Source organism: Natator depressus, chromosome 8 (assembly GCF_965152275.1).
Source record: "Natator depressus isolate rNatDep1 chromosome 8, rNatDep2.hap1, whole genome shotgun sequence".
Taxonomy (NCBI): domain Eukaryota; kingdom Metazoa; phylum Chordata; order Testudines; family Cheloniidae; genus Natator; species Natator depressus.
Window position 1 is genome coordinate 106,513,776 of NC_134241.1, and position 18,779 is coordinate 106,532,554.

Genomic DNA, 18,779 nt, shown 5'->3' on the forward strand with positions numbered 1-18,779 from the left:
GCCTTGCTTGCTGGTGGCATCACCCCCTCAGCCACAAGTCCAGAAAGGCTGCCTGGGACACTGAGCTGCCTAAGATGGCTGTCAACCTGCCAGGCCCCACAGCTGGAGGAGAGGGGAGCAGACAGCCTGCCAGCCAAGCAGCACACTGCTGGGGGTCAGCGGGCACCGAACTCTCCACCACCGGCCAGCCCCACCTCCACGCTCTGCTGTGGAGTGGGTGGGACTAGAGGCTGGGCTCCGGAGTCTGAGCCTTCCTTAAGGGCATGAAGCCCTTGGAGCCACATGGCAGCACACCCAGGAAGCCGGAGCCCAGCAGACCCAGGGGCAGGCTCAGCACCCACATGGAGGCTGGCACAGCAGCCCTGCTCATTCTGTAGGTGAGGCATGGCTGGCCGGAAGCGCTGGCTCAGTGGGGCCAGGAGACAGAGCCACGGGGCATTGTCAGAATGGAAAGACACAGACGTGGCAGGGGTGTCTCCATGGCAACTGCCAGGAACAGGACCATCAGCTTAGCTACACACAGATGAGTGCTGCAGCTGGGCCCCTCCTACTCCCCACCCTCCTTGTCCTCTGGGTCACACCCCCCCACCCCAGGGCCTCAACCCCCTCCCCACCCACGTCGGCCCTTGGCTGTGCAGAGCGCTAGCTCTGTGGGGCATCAGCCTGTGCGTGGGGACAGTGCCCAGTGCAGTGCAGTAGGGAAGTGGGGGGTGACTGCAGGGTAAGGAACCAGCACCCGGCAGTGCTGCCTGCACCCACCGCTCCCGGAGGGCTCTTCTCCTTGGGTGGGAATTCACTCTCCTCAGGATCCAGAGCGGAGGGTCAGCCTTGACCACTCCACCACTGCCCACAAGCGCAGCCAGGCAGCCACAGACTGCACGCTCTGCAGCAGGTGGCACCTACCCAGTCTGAGCCCTGCTCTCATGCCACCCCCCAGCCCACTGTGGGAACATGGCCGCACGCAGGGCCCCAGCCCCTCACCTTGAAGTGGTGCTCAACGTTGCTGTCCGTGTACTTGGGGGTGTGCAGGAAGATGAGCAGGTTCTGGCGCAGGTAACAGGCCACAGCATGGAGCCAGGGCAGAGAGGCAGAGGGCAGAGTGAACTGGAGGACTTCTGTGGGCGGAGAGCCCGGGGGCTGGATGAACTGTGAAGAGGAAACCTGCTAATCCCTGGGCACAGCACTCCTGGGAAAGGCAGCGTCAGACAGGCCCCTCCGAGCGCTGCTGCACACAGAACCCCTGGGGGCCCAGCAGACGTACAAGGGGTGCTCATGGGCACCCTGTTCCAGAGATGGCCTGAAATAGGGGGTCTGCACTCAGACACCTGGCAGGGGGCCTGCGCCACCCCAGCGCCTGACACCCTGGCCATGGAGACAGCCTAAGGCAGTGGATGCTGATTTTCAGCTGTTCCCTGCAGAGGCAGGCCCAGGGGTGGGGGACAGCAGAGGCGCAGCTGGACTGGGGGCTCCTGGCCTCTAGCAGGGCTATGGATCTGGCTCCGGGCTCTGAACTGCACAGGGCAGCTGGCTGCAGGCCCTGGGGAAGCGTTACCTCCACGTCGGCCGGGGTCAGCTTGCAGTTCCGCACCAGCATGACAGTGATGATGTCCAAAGTGGCTTCATCCAGACGCCTGCGCAGAACCTTCACCAGCTCGTCTGTGATCTCGGGCCCTGGGGAGAAGCAGAGGTGAGAGCAGCCCCCAGGACAACATGCTCATCGGGGCACCACCACCGGAGGTCCTGCCCCGCCCCTCAAGCAGGGCACCCGCCTGTCACAGCAAACCCCGAGAGGCCACGTGCCAGAGCAAGCTGCTCCCATCGGTGGAGCAGCCCTGGCACCAACCAGGGGAGACATGGCACTGTCTGGGCCACACATGGCATGTGGGGTTTGACCCTGGGGCCATCTGGCATCAATGCCCAGGACAGCTAGGGGGCAAGGGGAGAACAGGGCCCAGCCAAGGGAGAACTGTTCCCCCTGCAGCGAGACATGCCCCATGCCACACTGAGCTGCTGACTCCAAGCTCCAGCACCTGGCATCACTCAGACAACAGCCAGGGCAGAGAACCTTGCACCCCAGCCCACCCCCCCCCACTGCCCCGGGGGCGATCCTACCCCCAGCCCACCCCCCCCCCCCCCACTGCCCAGGGCGCACCCCAGCCCAACCCTGCCACTCCCACACCACTGCCCAGGGTAGGGGGTGATCGATCCTGTGCCTCCCCTCCCCTCCCAGGAGGTCATGACTCACCTGCTGGGGCAACACCATGCACCGTGAGCTGGATGTGTCTGTCCACCTGGCCCACAGGGCGGGCAGAGTCCGCGCTGCGGCAGGAGGCTGTGTCTAGGGAGGAGCGCAAGCCCTGGGGGGAACAAAGGGGCTACACTAGACACACCTTCTTCCACAGCCCCACCCAGAACTGCTGGGGAGTCACTGAGCTCTGGCAAGGTCCTGCACCTGCCACTGCTCAGACGACCCCCCTACCCCACCCTGTCTGCAATTCCCCCCACATACCTCCCTGCCCTACCCCACATTGCCCCCTGCCCTGCCTGTAATTCCCCCACCTGTACCCCCCGACCCTCCCGTGCCCCACATGCACCCCCTCACAAACCCATGACTGCCTACCACAGAGGAAATGGGGCTGCTCCCTTTATCCCAGGACTTCGGCGCCCACCACCACTGCGTGCCCATGCTGGGCTCACTGACCCGCCCCCCACAACCCTGAGGAGTTGCCCCAGATCCCGCATGGACAGAGAGCACTGCAGACTTACTGTCTGATCCTCCGTGTAAATGGGCTCCTGACTGCGCGTCAGAGCCAGCGAGCGGCACGCACAGCCCTGGATGCTCTCCCCTTCCCACGCCTTCCCGCTGTGGGTGGTTTCAGAGAGTCTGGGCACAGGGAGAGAGGGACAGGAGAAGTGTGGGGCAGCAGCCTCGGCCCTGGGGGGTGGGGCCTGGGGCATTAAGGTGTCAATGAAAAGGAGCAAGAGTTCAGTGGGGTTTTTACTACAGGCTCAACGGGTCTCCGTGTGGAGGGCCAGGCAGCAGCGGGCAGGAGGGAACCAGTTTGCCTGGCACCCCGGTGGAATGGTGCAGTCACTGCGGATGCTGCCCAGACACTGACCGTCCCTGCCCCAAGGAGCCCAGAAATCCAGGGCAATAGCCCGGGACGGGGGCACGGCCTAGGGACAAGGCGACCAGGGGCAGGGTTGGGGAAGGGGGCTCCTTACCGGAGGTAGAAGACTGACTTGGTGGATCGCTCCTGGTAGACAAACATGTTCTTCCTGTTCACCACGCAGAAAGCATTGAGCACCGAGCGCAGCGCCTGGATAGCTGCAGAGACACAGGACACTGAGCTCTGTTCTGCAGCCCGCTGCCCAACTGAGCGCTCTGCCCCCCGGCGCAGACCTGGGGCCTCCGCAGGCACCGCTCAGACTCCCGCCTGCCAGATGCCTGGGAAAGGCAGGGCCCGCCCGCCTGTGTCAGCAGGGCAGTCGGTCCCTATGGCAGCGAGGGGACCCCGATGGTACGCACCTCGCGAGACCCCCATGTTGGGCCCCATCTTGAGACGGGAGTGCACATGGATGAGGGTGCTCCACACCACGGGGCAGGCAAAGTGACCTGGCATGAACTGCATGGTGGCTGCCAGGTAGTCACGGGGCTGGTAGCTCTCCTCGGTGGAGTAATCTGCAGGGCAGAGAGTAGGGCACTCTGGTCATGCCGGGGCTGCAGGCCACTCCCCGCCTGGCAGCCGGGGAGGAGAGTGGCTTACCATCGGGGGGCTGGGTGCGCTGCCGGTAGGAGTTGTAGGGAGTCTCGCTCTTCCAGATGTCCTCCTCGCTCTCCGCCACCAGCAGCGTGTTGCAGACGTGGCTGTCGTGCAGGTCCTGCAGCAGCAAGCGCTGCAACAGACATGGGGGGCTCAGGCCGGCTCACCACGGCCCGGGCCCCAGGGCAAGCAACGCTGGAACCCAGGGCCCAGGCGGAACAAGGGCTGCAGAGCCCTCCTTGCACTGGTGCTACAGAAGGGAACTGGGGGCTGGGCCGAGCCCAGGAACCCCTGTTCATTCGAGAGCCAGGCTGCGCCTCAAAGCGCCAGAGCCTCCCCAGGAGCCATGTTACCTGGTTAACAACCCTGCAGATCTCGCCAATCTTCCTCACCACGGTCTGGTGGAGACGCAGACACTCCTCGGCCGGCTCCTTCCCGGCCTCAGCCATCGCCACCTGCTCCGCACTCGGGCTGCTTCGTGGGGATAAGAGAGGGAGGTCAGCAGGCCTATGGGGTACAGGCTACGGGGCCCAGCGATGGGCACAGTGCCTGGGAGCCCCAGCTGCACTGGGGAGGTCCTTGGCAGCTGGCAGGGACGGGGGAAAGCTGGCAGAAAGGGCTGGTCTCCCAGTGGGCAGGAGGGATAGAGAGGAGTGGTGTGATGCATGGAAGGGGAGGACAGCCAGTCAGGACCCCAAGCCTGGACAATGGAGAGAGCAACAGCCAGAGTAGCTGGCAGGACAACATAGGGAGAGACAATGAATCACTCCTTGGCAGGGAGATGTGAACTGGGGCTGTGAGAGCAGAGACCCAGGACTGGGGCGCAGGGCTGGGAGTGAGAGCAGTCACATGGGGGTCCTGGAGAGAAGGGCAGACAAGGGGCTCTCAGACCCTGTGGGAGCAGGCTTGGGGCAGGCATACTGGGGCAGGACGGAGGACTCGCACCCCGTGACCCAGACTGCAGGCGAAGGTGCAGGGGGACTCCGTCTGCTGTGGGAAGGATCAGCAGAGGGGAGCGAGTGGGATCCAGTGGGGAGGGGCTGGGAGCAGCAGAGGCCGCAGAGTCCTGCTGAGTGGGGTGTGCGGCCATTACAGGCTCCAGACAGGGAGCAGCAGAGTTGCTAGCAAGGAAGGCAGCTTCTCCCATGAGTGGCTAGGTGCCTGCCCCAATCCCCCTGGCCACGGCCATGGCTGGGGGGGCAGAGCGACAGGAAGCCCCAGCTAGCTCAGGTCACAGAGATTGGCAGCATTAGCCCAGCTTGCCCTGCCACACCAGAGAAAGAACCACCCAGCTGTTTGTCCGAGATCGTGAGCATTGTGACAGGGGCTGTTGTGTCCTGGGCCCCATGTGACATGGCTGGTACCCGAACACCCCAGTGCTGGGCTGGGGGCAACCAGGGTGCCCCAGAGACAGACAGCAGATGCAAGGAGCGAGCAAGGCTGGGAGCAGGTGACAGGGGAGCAAAGGCACTGGGGGCAGAGAGCAGGAGAAGTCTGCGGGCCAATGCGAGTGACAGGAAGAGGGTGTGGAGATGGGAGCTGGCACAGCACCTTCATTACCGTGTGTGAGAATACACCTCTACCCGGTCCTGCTGGATCTTTACAATGAGCCAGAAATCTGGCATCAGGGGGCACTTGGGGTCATGGTCGCTCATCAGGGCTTCCTCGCACTCTGAGTCACTGCTCCCTCCATCGTAACCTGCCACAGAAACACGGGCCCTGTGAACACAGCCCTCCCCCGGTTCCTTCCAGAGTGGTAGCCAGCACCTTGGAGCCCAGCGCCCCAGCAAGTCCTGTGCCCCACGCTGCCTGCCCTTGCTGAGGAGAATCTCACCTAAGTGATCCGAGTCCATGCTGCCCTGGCTTGACACTAGACTCTGCACTCGGCTGGGACGCTGCTTACTGGTGCCTGCGGGAGAAGAGGGAGCACTTAGCAGAGCACTTGTTGCAGCTCCCAGACCTGCACTCCCAGACTCCACAGGGTGGGACATCACACCACCCGACGAGCAGCACAGGCCCAGGGTTCCGGGAGGTACAGTGACAGGCCCGGGACTGACTCTGGAGCGGCCTGTGTGCCTAGAGACACCCAGCACAGCCCAGTTCATGAACCTCCGTGTGCCAACAAGCAGAACCAACCCCCCAGGCTGGCACGGAAAGGAGGAGGCAGACGGCCTTGAGAGACCCCATTCCCAGGAGCAGGGCTCCCCCGATGCAGAACACCCGTGTCAAGCAGGGACCATGAGGCAGCACCCAGGAAGCTGCTCTCATGCCGTGGGCTCCAGCCCAGCACATGCTGCCCAGCCCCATGCAGGGCTCCTACCTTCCCTGCCCTGGGTCCCTGAGTCAGACAGGATCGCTGTAGATGGCGATTTCTCACCACTCCCCTTCTCCAAGGACAAGGGCAGGAACCGAGAGTGGGGAGGAGTCAGGGGGGTCATCTCCCGGGCTGCCTCCTCCAGCGAGCTGTGCCCCACAGCTCCACTTTGCTCCACCACTCCACTTTGCTCCAGCCTCAGCACCTCCTCTGGCTCCTGCACCCAAACCAGGGACTGCGTTACTGACCCGCCCCCGGGGCTGGTTGCCAAAGCTCAGCTCCCCCATGCCATCCAGACAGCATCCATCCTTCTCACCTCATCCTGCGTCTGGTCGCTCTCACCCAGTGCATTTCCCACATCTGGCCCAAACTGGCTCTCACCCACTGGCCAGGCCCAGAGGCCCCCAGTTCCCTGCGGCACGGAGGGCATTGGATGGTTTGGCTGGAGGCCTTCAGCATCTGCTTCGCTACTCCCCTCCTGCCCAACATGGCTCTGGGCTGCTCCAGGGCTTCCTCCTGGTGCGGGCCGCTGCAGGCTGGGGACAGCACTGGTGGGGGTCTCTAGGGGGCTCGGCCACGCCTGTGGGGGCTGCTGCAGGCTGTGGACAGTACTGGCGAGGGTCTCCACGGGGCGCAAGCGGCTGACGGAGATGTAGTGGTAATCGCAGCCCTCTGCATTGAGCACGTAGCCCGTCAGGGTCATTCTCCGGAACTCCTGCAACACAGAGCCCAGGAGAGTGCACTGGAAGGGGGGCTCGGCACTGCCGAGGGCAGAGCAGAGAGCATGCTGGGCATGCACATGGGGGGTGGGGCGGGACACATCGGCAGGGGCCGTGGGGCTCTCACCTCTCTGAACTTCTCCAAGGAGCGCTCGGGCCCGAAGACAAACTGCAGTGGCACCACCTCACTGTGGCAGCTGGGCCTCCCCTGGGAGCTGTAGACATGGGTGGCGACCCGTTCCAGGACAGAGGTACTGACTGCCTGCGAATGGCGCAGCGCAGACACCATCTCATCATCCAGAAGCCAGCGGATCTAAGGGCCAAGGACACGACCTGGATGACCTGTACCCACACTCCCCGCCATGCATCCTGGGTCTCTATCTCCCTCCCCAGCCATGCCCACTGGTGGCCGGAGACCCTCCTGCACCAACCCCAGGCCTTGGCTGGATTCAGACAGATTTGCCCCAGCAGCTGGGCAGCACACAGCCAGTATGCAGCCTGCTGCAGGCAGCATTGTTCCCCGTGCTGGGACACGCTTGGTTGGGCGAGAAGGCGGCTCTGCAGTGACCCAGGCAGGGCAGCCAGGGCTCACCTCATTCATGGTGGCTTCGACAGCTTGTCTGTGTACCCCTGGGAGGTTGGAGAGCGCTGGGTGCCTATGAGAGAGGGAAGAGTAGGGTTCATTCTCCCGCGCCCCTTACACTGCAGCCTAGCATGGTGTCCAGCGTACCAGCCCAGCTGCCAGGCCAAGGGGTGCAGTACCTCTCGCCTCCCGTAGACGGCAGCCGTTCCAGGTTGTGCATGAGCTCCTCGTCCGAGCGAAAGGAGGAGGGCTGCCCGGGTGAGCGGGCGAAGGAGATGCTGCTCTCAGACGTGTACCTGCCATGGGAAGAGAGCGCAGGTTGGGACGGCAGCCCCAGAGCCCCAGGCAGGAGCCACACAGAGGTGGCTCCAGTGGAGTGCAGGGGCCCCAGGCAAGGGCTGGGCAGTTGTGGAACAGAGGGCTGTTTCTTCCATAGCCAGGGACCCTGGTGCCACATCACGGGGAATTAGGGCAGTCTGGCTCTACAGGAGGGTCCAGGATGTGAGGGGGGAATTCCACCTTCCTTGTCTGGAGGGGTCACAGTTCAGGAGAGTCAGGCCAGCTGGGTGCCTGGTCTGAAGGTCTGCCGGTCGACAGGGCTAGGGGAGCCAGACACCTGGTCTGTAGATCGGCAGGGCTGGGGAAGCCAGCTCCTGGTCTGGAGGGGTCAGTTCAGGGGAGCCAGCCCGGCCCCACACCCACCTGTTGTGGTGAAGGTCAGCGTTTACACCTTCTATCTCCAGCGGCAAAGTCAGCACGAAGATGTCCAGGGTCACACAGAGGTCGCTGAGATCAATGCTGGCCATAGCCTGGCAGCTCTCCAGGCAGCTCAGCACTTCCCCTGAGGAAGGACACCAGGAGGTCAGGAGAAGGGGCTGGCATGGGGGTCCTGTGCCGAACTCCGCCCTGCTCAGACAGGTGGAAGAGGCCCCTGAGGGGTGCAGGGGAAGCCCAGGTTCTGCAGTTCCTGTGGAGCACCCTGGAGCCACTTTCCCAGGGACCAGGAGGGCTGGCTGGCTGATGGCACCAGCATGGTACTGGGAGAGCTCTGGCCTCCAGCCTGGGTGGGAACCTGCCTCAAGCGAGCAGCCTCTGGGGCAGAGGGAGAAACGAGCGCGCTGTGCTCCAAGGGGCTCCGCTCACCCAGCCAGCAGCCTGGCATCGACCCAGGCTCCCCGCTGGAACCCTTCAGCTCAGGCTGCAGCCAAGGCCCTAGCCCTGGCCGCCTGCGGGCACGCTCTTACCCAGGCAGGTGGGCAGCGACCGCACGGGCATAGAGCTGTGCTGGCTGCGCAACTTCACAGAGCAGGTCAGGTGCATGAAGAGCGGTGGCATCTCCTGCTCCAGGAGCTCCTGCTCATTCAGCGAGTCCCCACCCAGGACGCTGAACGAGTCGTCGTCCTGGTTGACGGTGTTCGAGTCCGAGAGGGAGCCCACGTCCGGGAATTCGTTCTCCAGCTTCTCCCGATACTCCACCTCCAGCTCTGGGTCACTCTCCGTGGCAATGCCGCAGCCGGACACGGTCCCTGCGCACACACAGGGCTGCTCCAGTCTAGCACAGCGTAACCGCACCATTACCCTGCTAGGGGAGACGCAGCTCACAGCAGCAGTGCCAGCATGGCCAGGACTGGCCCCCCGACGAGCTGCCCTTATAACTGCAGCTACACTAGGGCTTCTGCCCGTACAGCTACGGCAGTTGTGTGTGTGTGTGTGTGTGTGTGTGGGCCGGGGGGGGAAGAGGAGAGAGATCTTCACACTGCTCCCAGACCTACGCTGGAACACTAAGTGCAGTCCAGCCGAGCTCCCCCGGCCGTGAAGTGTGGTGGAGTCCAGCCCCCCCGGCACTACTGCCAGGCACATGCACTCTGTAGGGAGGACAAAGAGTTACCTTCTTCAGCTGCCAGTTCAGCCTCCGACCCCTCCATGTCCTCGCTGCCCTTCCTGTCTGCCTGGTCCCGGGAGGCCTCCTCCTGAGCAGGGGGAACAAGCTCGTGTCAGTCAAAAGGCTGGGCAGCAGGGCAGGCTGCTCCAGCGCCCCGGGGGCTCAGTGGATGCCCAAAGGGTAGACCTGGGGAAAGACAAATGGCACTTCCCTCCTTGGCAGAGCCTAGTTCACTTGTCCCGCCACCAGGGCACTGGGACCATGCCAGGCACAGGGACCCAAGCCCCCGCCCCACACACACACACACCTCTTTCTTGGCACAGGGCGGACAGTAGAAGAAATAATGAGGATTCGACAGCACTGGCTTAAAATGCAAACTCCCAATTTCCAGGAACTTCTCCTGCCGAGAGAGAAAGGAGATTGTGAATGTGAGACTGACCCCCTCTGGCCTCAGCTCACTGCATGCTTGCTCCCCTCCCTCACCTGGATGATTTTATGCAGGTCGGGGTGCACCTGGCAGGGCTGGCCACTCTCCAGCAGGGATAGGGGGAACTCCGGGCAGCAGCTGGCGCTGATCTTGGGCTCCTCAGTGGGGCATGAGAAACCTCCGTGGTCCTGCTCGCTGTAGTCCTCCATCTCCGCACTGACAAGGCCATATGCATACAAGCCAGATGGGCACAGTACGAACCATGAACAGAGTCAGTGTCACCTCCAGGTACAATGCCCCCATCCCTAGCCAGTAACAGACCTATAACCCACTCAGCCCAAGGTGCCGGAAAACACCTCTGCCCATGGCAGCCAACTCCACTAGGTACCCAGACTGCCACGCAGGCCCTGCTGGGTACCGTGCCCCTCTGCTAAGCCCGGGGGGGTAGGACCCAGGAAGAAGAGTAGAGAGACAGCAGCTTGGTATCAGGCCTTGGACTCTATACACGGGCTGGGGGGCAGCTGTGTCTATACCAGGCCTTTGCCAGGCTTTCAGGAGAGGAGCAGAGGGAGTCAGATTGGGGTCTGGGTACAGACACTGAGAGTCCAGGCACACGGGGGAGGGCTGGTGCCTCTGGAGAAGTGGGCAGAGTGCAACAATGTCCCTGCTCAGTGCTGACTGGGGCTGGTCTCTCTGCACATCGCGGGTATTAACCAGCTGATCCTGTGGGATTCAGGGCCCTGCTGCCATGCCGCAGACCTTGGCTCAGCACGAAGTCCACCAGCCACAGAACTCGTCATGCAGACATCTCGTGCCATTCTGTGCCTAGGCACCGTACCCCTTGCTAGCACCAGGGAGAGGGAACCTGGTAGTACACACTGCAGCCCCCAACCCAATGCGGCCTTACTTTCTTAGCCCTCCTGCTCCATGATGCTGTGTCTCCTCTGCGTGAAAATGACCCATGAAGGGCCAGGAGCTCACAGCTCTTCCCTGAATCAATGCGAAGGGTGGCAGATGGCTCCTACCTAGACTCTGAGACGAGGACGCCCCTCTCCCTGGAGGGCGGCTCTTCCTCCTGCTCCAGGCTGGCTGCCCTGGGGTGAGTATGGAAGTGCCGGTGGCTCTCGCGGAAGGCCCGCACGTGGCTGCAAAGGGTCAGCAGGAAGTTGGTGATGTCGATCTCCTGCAGCAGCTCCTCGCAGTAGTCCATGGCTGTGAGAAGGTCCTGGGAGCTGATGCTATGCGACTGCTGCAGGCTCTTGAACAGCCCTGTGGGTGTAACACCAGGCTGAGTGCATGGCTGTGCCCAGCGGGCCAGGAGGCGGGAAGGGAGTCCATGGCCAAGGTTACTCAGGCAGCTCAGAAAGCCCACAATGAGAGGACTTAGCAAGCAGTGCCCACTCTGTGCTGAGCTCCCCACGGCTGTGGCCACAGACCTGGGCCCCAAGGGGCCATGTGGGAACAGCTTTAAGCCAACTCTGACAAGAAACTAGTTTCCTGCAGAGAGTGCACCCCTCCCCTCGCCCACCAGAGAGTGGCGTCTAGGAGGGCCCTGGTTCAGCCCCCCTCCATGCCAGGGCACAGCACCTTGCCATGCCCCTCCCCTTACCTTTCACGTAGCACTGGTGCGAGTGCTCCTGCAGCAGCGTGCAGTAACTCACCAGCTCCTTGTGCTTGTGGTCTAGCCAGGTGGCATTTGTGGGGCGCTCCAGAAACTGGGACCTGGAAAAGAGCAGCAGCATCACCACTCAGCCCTGCTGGAGCGTCACATCCCTGGAGGAAGAGGTAATCTGTGCAGGGCCAGGCCGGGCCATGGCCAGCCTACAAGCTCTTGCAGGTGGACAGGCACCACTGTGAGTGAGAAGGACTATGCCAGCAGACCAGGGCAAGGCTGGAGCCAGCACCCCGCACAGGAAAGACTCAACTGTGCAGCCCTGAGCTCCCTGCACTTGCACCCCAAGGAGCATGCGCTCCTAGCCCAGAGCCAGGGAAGCTGGCTTTACCTGAAAAAGATGTCCCGCGGAGGCCGGTGTGTCCGGGGGCTGACCATCTGCTCCCGCAGCAGCTCCATGGAGCAGCTATAGACGTAGATGGGGCAGCGGACCCGGTGGCACTCACTCAGCTCGGGCTGTGAGGCCTGGCGGCTGAAGGAGATGCGTACATCCTTCCGCAGGGCAGCGCCTGGCTCTCTTGCGTCCTGGCCTGCTTCTGCAGAAGAGAGATGCCCTGAAGGAGCGTTTCCCACTGACAGCCCGAGACACCAGCCACTATGTCTGGGCCTGCCCTTTCCTCACAAGATTGCCCATTCCGCTCAGTATGCCAGTATCCCCAAGAGCACCGCTCCCCCATCTTGCTCCCATGCCCCCCAGCCCTTCTTCGGGCCCACGGGGAGCATGAGGCCGGTTTGTAACTTCCCTTAGTCTCTCCCCACCAGACCATACTGGGCTGAGCTCCTTGGGAGCTGGCCCAGGGCTTTCCCGCTCCTGTCCCCTGCCACGGCTCTGTACAGCAGCATGGGCCCTCCGCTCCTCAGACACCAGCCAGCCAACTGACTCCCCCTCCCCTTTTCAATATCAAGGGCTCTGCATGGGGCTTGAACACCCCCCGCTTGCAGTGCTGTGTCTTCCCCTGCCCTGCGATCTCCAGCAAGGAGCAGTGGCTCCGCTCCACGCTACCAGAGCGACACAGCACACTCTGTCGGGACAGGGTCTGGGTGAGATCCAGGGGCCTCCATGGCAGAAGGGCTGGTGTCTGTCTGGCACCAGCGCTGCACTCTGTTGCTTTGCTGGAGGCAGAGTCACCTGGTCTGCAGCCTGTGAGCCAGATTAGCAGACATCCCTTTCCCAAGGAGCAGCCCCTCTGGAGGGGTGCTGACTGCATACATAGCTATGCTGCCTGGGGACTCCTCAGCCCTTCCCCATGCCCTTATCAGGGGATGGGCGTACCGCACAGCCACGCCGGGCTGAGCCAGGAGCAGCACCTGGTACACAAGCCTCTGGCCTGCCAAGCACTCTGAGTGGGAGAGGAGGACTCTCCTGGGCTCAGGAATGGCCCCTGCCCACAGAACACATGGGGTGGGGAGCCAGGGGTCAGTACCATTGGCCGGCGTTACATTGAGAGTAGGTAGGAATGCCGCAGCCGCTGCCTCCTCGAGTCCCATTCTGCCAGGCTCCCCATAGGGAGGGTCCAGGCTCTCTCCTGCTGAGCTGTCCTCCTTCAGGGCTTTCTCCAGAGTGCAAGCCATCAGCTTCTGTACGTCTAGAGAAGGAAAGGAGAGGTCAGGCCCTTCCCGCATATCCCGACAGGCGGTGGCTGCTGCCAGCCCAGCACCCCAAGGGCAGCTTGGAGGCCCAGCCAACTCAGTAGCTCACCCTGGGTAACTGGTATCAACCCTTTAAATACCCACCTCCTGTGAGAGGCAAGGGCCCTCAGAGAACGCCCTGCCAACCACCCCAGCCTCCACCCCTGGTAGCCCCAGGGGGCTTCACTCGGGTCCCCCACCCCCATGGCGGGGCGGGGAGCTCAAGGCATGCCCCAAACTAGGTTGCAATAAATTGGGGAAAGCCAAAGCTCCACACGGGAGCCAAGCAACAGCCAGGCTGGTCCCAGAGCACTGCAAGAGGCCCATTGATAAGCCCCTCAGCCTCGAGCTCTGCCCATCTCCACACAGCTGGAAGGCTGTCCCCCCCCCCAGAGAGTCACTCAGCATTCCCGCTGCTGCCCGACTCAGCTCCCTGGCTCAGGGGGGGCAGACTCACCAGGGAAGGTGGCTGGCAGGAAGGTGAGGAAGAGGTGCTGTGGACTGACCAGCTTGGCATAGCATCGCCACTGCAGGAGAAGCCCAGCAGCATCGGCCGGGGACACATCGGCCTCCGGCAGCTCTGCGTTGCACAGGCTCTGAGGAGAGAGCACAGCGGGGGTAAGACTGCAGGGACGCCCCCAGGGCAAGACAGGGGTGATGCAGAGCAGAAACACCCCAGGGGGGCTGCTTGGCCCTCGGGTGCAGCAGCCTCTGCGTCCACGCGCTTGACCTGCTGACAGAGCAGCTGGCTCAGACCCGCGCTGCTGCATGCTGCATAGGCTGGGCCTCCCCCCCTCACTGCAGGTACAGCACAGGTGGCCATGGGGCCAGCTTCCCCAGGCCCTCCTCAGCCTCGATCCAGTCCTGGATCATCCCCAGCCCTTTCTTTCGCTGCCCTCTCCATGGGCAGTGCCAGCTGGGGCAGTTCTGCCAGCTGTGTGCCTGCCCCCGAGCGGGGCCCTCGCTTCTCCCAGCCCCTGGGCAGCCAAGAGACGCTGGTGGGTCATCACAGACAGGGGCTGGATTTTCAGCGCTCCGTCCCCAGCCCCTGTCACAGGGCTCGGGCCCATGCCCCAGCAGCTCCCCTTCGGGCAGCGTTCAGGAGCTTTCGGGGCAGGGGGCCCACGGCCCCCGCAGCACGAGGGATACAGAGCCGAGGGAGGTACCTGCAGGGTGCTTGTGGAGCCACTCACGTCCCTGGTAGCGCTACTGCCAATGGGGTGAGCACCCAGAGAGGGACCCTGCTGTCCCAGGGGCGCAGGGGCCTCCAGGGGCTCTTCTGGAACTGAAGAGACAGGTTGTGAGGAGGGGAGCCCAGGTGCAGGGCACCAAAGGCCCCCTTGCTCACATCTCCGGCTGCCAGGCTCTCAGCCCCTTACCTCGGATCACCGGGAGTGCGAATGGGGGTAGGTGGCCATCGCGGTCCCGCTGCAAGACCTGCTCCACGAAGGCTGTGTGGTCCGAGTCCACCAAGGGGACCTCCCGGTCGCTGAGGTAGTGCTGCAGGCAGCCATGGAAGAAGTCTAGCAGCACTTCATTGGGTGCAAACGAAGAGTCCTTGGCCGTCGCATCATCCTCTGCTCCAGAAAAGAACCACCAGCATCAGAGACCCCCTCCAGCCAGCTACTGTTCCAGCACCCCTCCCGACAGGCAGGTCATAGCAAGGAGCCAGCTGCACGTGACTGGTGAGGTTTTCCCTTTACGTTTACACAAGGCTGAGAGGGAGCCCTCTACTATCAGCCACACAAACCTCTCTGCACCCACCCACACCAGGTACTGGAACCATGCTGAAGACAAGGTCCAAGAGGTAGGAAGCCACAAGACAGCACAGAGACCCAGGCCTGGCAGTAGCAAACAGACCCACTGCCAAGCTGACCCCAGCACAGGAGCAGCAGCAACCCCCCAACATCTCCGCCAGTGACCCTGGGGCTGCAGGAGCCACCCCGCATGCCCCAGCTGGGAGACGTGAGGTGGCACTGCTGCAGGGAGGTGAGGAGGCAGCTCCCCCACACTGCTGTAATAACTGGGGCCCGGGGGGCCTCCCCGAGCTGTGAGGTCAATGGTGCAGAAACAGATGAAAGTTTATAAAACATTCCAATCACCTACATCAATGTTAATAGAAATGTTACAGAAGGGAGACAGACCACATCCTAGGCAGCCTGCTGATACCACCCCCAGACCGTCGGGATCATTGCTGGAGGACTGTGGGACAGAAATCGATGGAACAGAACTGGTGTGTCGTAAATTAGACCTAACTCGTGAACAAAATGACGACCGGCTGGGGTACTGCACCCATCACCTCGCTTTGGGGTCCTGAGAGCACTGGCTGAAAGACCCCCCCATCCCACTCTGGGATGCCAGGAGCCACTGCGATACTGATGGGCCTTCACCGGCCTGATTCCAAGAGCTGCCCTGGCCAGACTGGGCCAGAGAGGGGGACCCAGATCACCTCACATCTCCCTGGCTCCAGCTAGATCCCAACCACCACCTGGGACATGAGGCATTAGTTTCTGCTGTTGCCCCTTCTCCCTCCTTTTCATCCCCCACCTTATTTCCTCTTTCCTGTGCCTGGCCCTTGGCCCTTTGCCCTTCGTCTAAAGAGAGTCCGGCTTAGCCGGCCAAGACTGAACGTTTTGCAACACTGTGGGAGCCTGAAAGACAAGAAAAAGCAATTCCCTGAACGGCCTGAGGGTGGCACCAGTTTGCCAGTGCTTGGGGTGCTGATTAGTCTCTGTGCTGTGCTTGTGTTGCTCCAGCAGTGAGACTGCAAGCGAGCCAACATGAGAGACAGCAGCTTTGCTCTTCCTTTCTCTCCCCTTTGTAGGTGCACGTCTGGCTTCGTTTTCAAGGAAGCAAACTAACTAAGCAGCAGCAAATCCAGCCCTCCTCTCTTCCCCAAAAGCAGGGTTACCACAGTCAATACTGTGGAAAGGAGTGTCAAACAAGGAAGGCTTCCCTGCTAACAACTCTGCAGCAAAAGGAGTGTCGTTACAATGAATGACTGACGCAGCAGTCACATTCCCTAGGCTTTCACTCTTCTCCCTGTCTCCAACAAACGTCAGTGCTCACCTCCCGTCAGCATGAGGAAGAACATTTCGATCTGCTGGCATTTGGGTAGCAGCTTCAGGAGGCTGAACTGGAATGGGATCTCATGCACATGGGAGCCAGCCCCCATGTCAGGGCCTGCAAGGAGAACAAGGGAGATGAGGCACTTGCTCCCTGCCCATCTGAGCAGGGGAGGGGCACAGGAGCTACAACAGCATCAGGTGGCTGGAAGCAGCACAAGCTGGGAGACATGCACACAACACTGAAGGCGCCTTTGTGGCTCACTTTTCAGAGTAGCAGCCGTGTTAGTCTGTATTCGCAAAAAGACAAGGAGGACTTGTGGCACCTTAGAGACTAACCAATTTATTTGAGCATGAGCTTTAGTCTCTAAGGTGCCACAAGTACTCCTTTTCTTTTTGTGGCTCACTGTGTAGTGGCACCTAAAGCCAAGGAGGGGGAGGAATCACACAGGATTTATTATTAATTATTTCTATTATCGTAGCATCTAGGAGTGCTAGTCATTGAGTAGGACACTAGGCATTGGACAAACCCACAACAAAGAGACAGCCCCTTTCCCACAGAGCTGCCGATCTAAGGGCAAGAGATGGCCACAGAGACATGGCATTGGTCAGCAAGACGGGCAGCGGTCTCATCACACAATTGGCTGTAGACGGCAGAGCAGAGCAGATTTTGCAGGAGGCTAATGGTTCCTTTAGGGACCGTTTACAGGGATCTCCACCCAAGCGTGAGGGGCAGCAGGGGACAAACCACAAAAGAGCTGGAGGGTGGCACCTAGGGCCAAATGGAGGTGGGAGCTGGCTTTTCTGCACTGAGGGAGACAATGCACGGGGTGGGGATAAGAGGGGATGGAGAGATCAGGAGGCGGGATGAGCAGCAGGCAGCGAGGTTAGGGAGAGAGAAATGCAGATGTTTCTTGTCTGCTGTGGCCTGGAGGAAGGAAAGTTGTTACAGAGGAAGGGGACAGCATGACGCACTTTTTCAATTATCTCTTGAAAGAAAATCAGTGAGACCCTGTCGAGCAGCGATGCTCAGACCTCAGCAACTCAGGAGCCAAAGTAGCAGCCAGCATTACCCAAAAGAGCCACAGCCATGTGAAGTCATTGTTTCATTTACTATAGTGCTGTAGTGTCATATTTAAACAGTATGACTGGGAAATACTTTACATTTTGTATATATTCTCCTCCTTGTGCGTCGTGGGCCTATTCTGTCCCCGTGTTCCTCCTGCATGGCGTAAGAGGGGACTAAAAGGGGGCTGCCTGAGAGGGATGGGCTCCGCCAGGTTAGAAATTTGCCCAAGACACATCGTATGATGAGCAAGTCAACCATGTCCATACCAGATTGATCGCAGCCCGTCTTAATAATGACCACGCCATCCGTCTCCCACCAGGGCAGATGCGACAAGTATACTACTGGTGTAATCCCAACAAAGAGGATCCATGGAAGAGATATCACCACCACAGCCACATGGAGTGTAACGACATTGAAACAAATAGGGAGGTTTAAAGAACTCACGTACGAAATGGAACAATACACCTGGCACCTCCTAGGAATCTGAGGTCAGATGGAAGAACTTTGGAGAGGCACTAACGGAAGAAGGCCATGTACTCTATTATAGTGGAGAGGACAAACATGTCAACAGCGTAGGATTTCCTGTGCATAAAGATATCAAGAATGCTGCCCAATGTCCAGCAGGTTTATTTCCATCCATCTTAATATCACAATGGTACAAGTCTACGGCCCTACAACAGACTATGATGATGAGCAAATTGTAAAAATCTTCAATCAGCTCCAAGACATCATCGATAAGGTACACAAGAAAGATATCCTGATTGTACACGGAGATTGGAATGCTAACGTGGGTACTGACACACAGGCAGATTGGCGAGATTATTGTGGCCCTTTCTGTAATGCAGTAACCAATGAGAGAGGATTAAGACTTTTGGAGTTTGCCAGCTATAACAATCTGGTTCTTGCAAACACATTAGGAGCACATAAAGCATCCAAACGATCAATGTGGCATGCACCTAATGGTCTACATCACAGCCAGATCAACTACATCATGGTTCAAAACTGATTTCGTTCTGGGATTAACAGAGCTAAAACAAGGAGCTTTCCTGGTGCTGATATTGGAAGCAATCATAACCTTGTGATGCTAAATTTTTGGCTGTGGCTAAGGAAAATTGTCGGGCCAAAGTTCACCAGAACTAAAAGCGGCAGAGTGTGCTGTGGCACCTTATAGACTAACAGACGTATTGGAGTTCCACTCCACATGGCTAAATGCAGTGCCTTGCATGGTGTCAAGTATCAAACGGGTAGCCGTGTTAGTCTGGATCTGTAAAAGCAGATCCAGAACTAAGTTTGACTTAGAATGACTCAGAGACCGAAACACTGCAGAGTCATTCCAAGCAATAATCGGCGGAAAATTTGTCCCACTGCTTGCTGTAGAGGATGACGTAGAAACAACGACCAACCATTTCAATGCTGTAATGAATGAGGCAGCAATGGACATCCTTGGGAAACATCGTAAGACGACAAAACCACGGGTCACAAATGAAATACTACAAATGTGTGACATCAGAAGAGAACTTGAGAGACAAGAACAGCACTGAAGGAGCTGATAAATACAAAGCAATTGGCAGAAAGATCAAGAAAGGAATGAAGGTGGCCAAGGAGATATGGATTGAAAAACAATGCCCTAAAATTGAAGAGTGTATCAATAATAA

At 60.2% G+C, this 18,779-nt stretch overlaps 1 protein-coding gene across 1 annotated transcript in view; it reads right to left on the reverse strand.

Annotated features, from left to right (window-relative positions):
- SZT2 (SZT2 subunit of KICSTOR complex) overlaps positions 1–18,779 on the reverse strand; it is a 70,605-nt gene that overhangs the window by 24,248 nt on the left and 27,578 nt on the right. Inside the window, exons 21-48 of the mRNA XM_074961936.1 lie at positions 16,060–16,173; positions 14,370–14,567; positions 14,157–14,275; positions 13,448–13,586; positions 12,786–12,947; positions 11,693–11,897; positions 11,299–11,411; positions 10,715–10,958; positions 9,746–9,905; positions 9,570–9,662; positions 9,269–9,350; positions 8,625–8,906; positions 8,083–8,221; positions 7,560–7,676; positions 7,390–7,453; positions 6,925–7,110; positions 6,395–6,793; positions 6,085–6,295; positions 5,599–5,673; positions 5,325–5,463; positions 4,118–4,238; positions 3,768–3,897; positions 3,530–3,682; positions 3,226–3,328; positions 2,767–2,884; positions 2,246–2,357; positions 1,553–1,671; positions 982–1,146 (exon numbers count right to left, since the gene is read on the reverse strand). Coding sequence (XP_074818037.1) covers positions 982–1,146; positions 1,553–1,671; positions 2,246–2,357; positions 2,767–2,884; positions 3,226–3,328; positions 3,530–3,682; positions 3,768–3,897; positions 4,118–4,238; positions 5,325–5,463; positions 5,599–5,673; positions 6,085–6,295; positions 6,395–6,793; positions 6,925–7,110; positions 7,390–7,453; positions 7,560–7,676; positions 8,083–8,221; positions 8,625–8,906; positions 9,269–9,350; positions 9,570–9,662; positions 9,746–9,905; positions 10,715–10,958; positions 11,299–11,411; positions 11,693–11,897; positions 12,786–12,947; positions 13,448–13,586; positions 14,157–14,275; positions 14,370–14,567; positions 16,060–16,173 — 4,262 coding nt within the window. The remainder of the gene's footprint in view (positions 1–981; positions 1,147–1,552; positions 1,672–2,245; positions 2,358–2,766; positions 2,885–3,225; positions 3,329–3,529; positions 3,683–3,767; positions 3,898–4,117; positions 4,239–5,324; positions 5,464–5,598; positions 5,674–6,084; positions 6,296–6,394; positions 6,794–6,924; positions 7,111–7,389; positions 7,454–7,559; positions 7,677–8,082; positions 8,222–8,624; positions 8,907–9,268; positions 9,351–9,569; positions 9,663–9,745; positions 9,906–10,714; positions 10,959–11,298; positions 11,412–11,692; positions 11,898–12,785; positions 12,948–13,447; positions 13,587–14,156; positions 14,276–14,369; positions 14,568–16,059; positions 16,174–18,779) is intronic.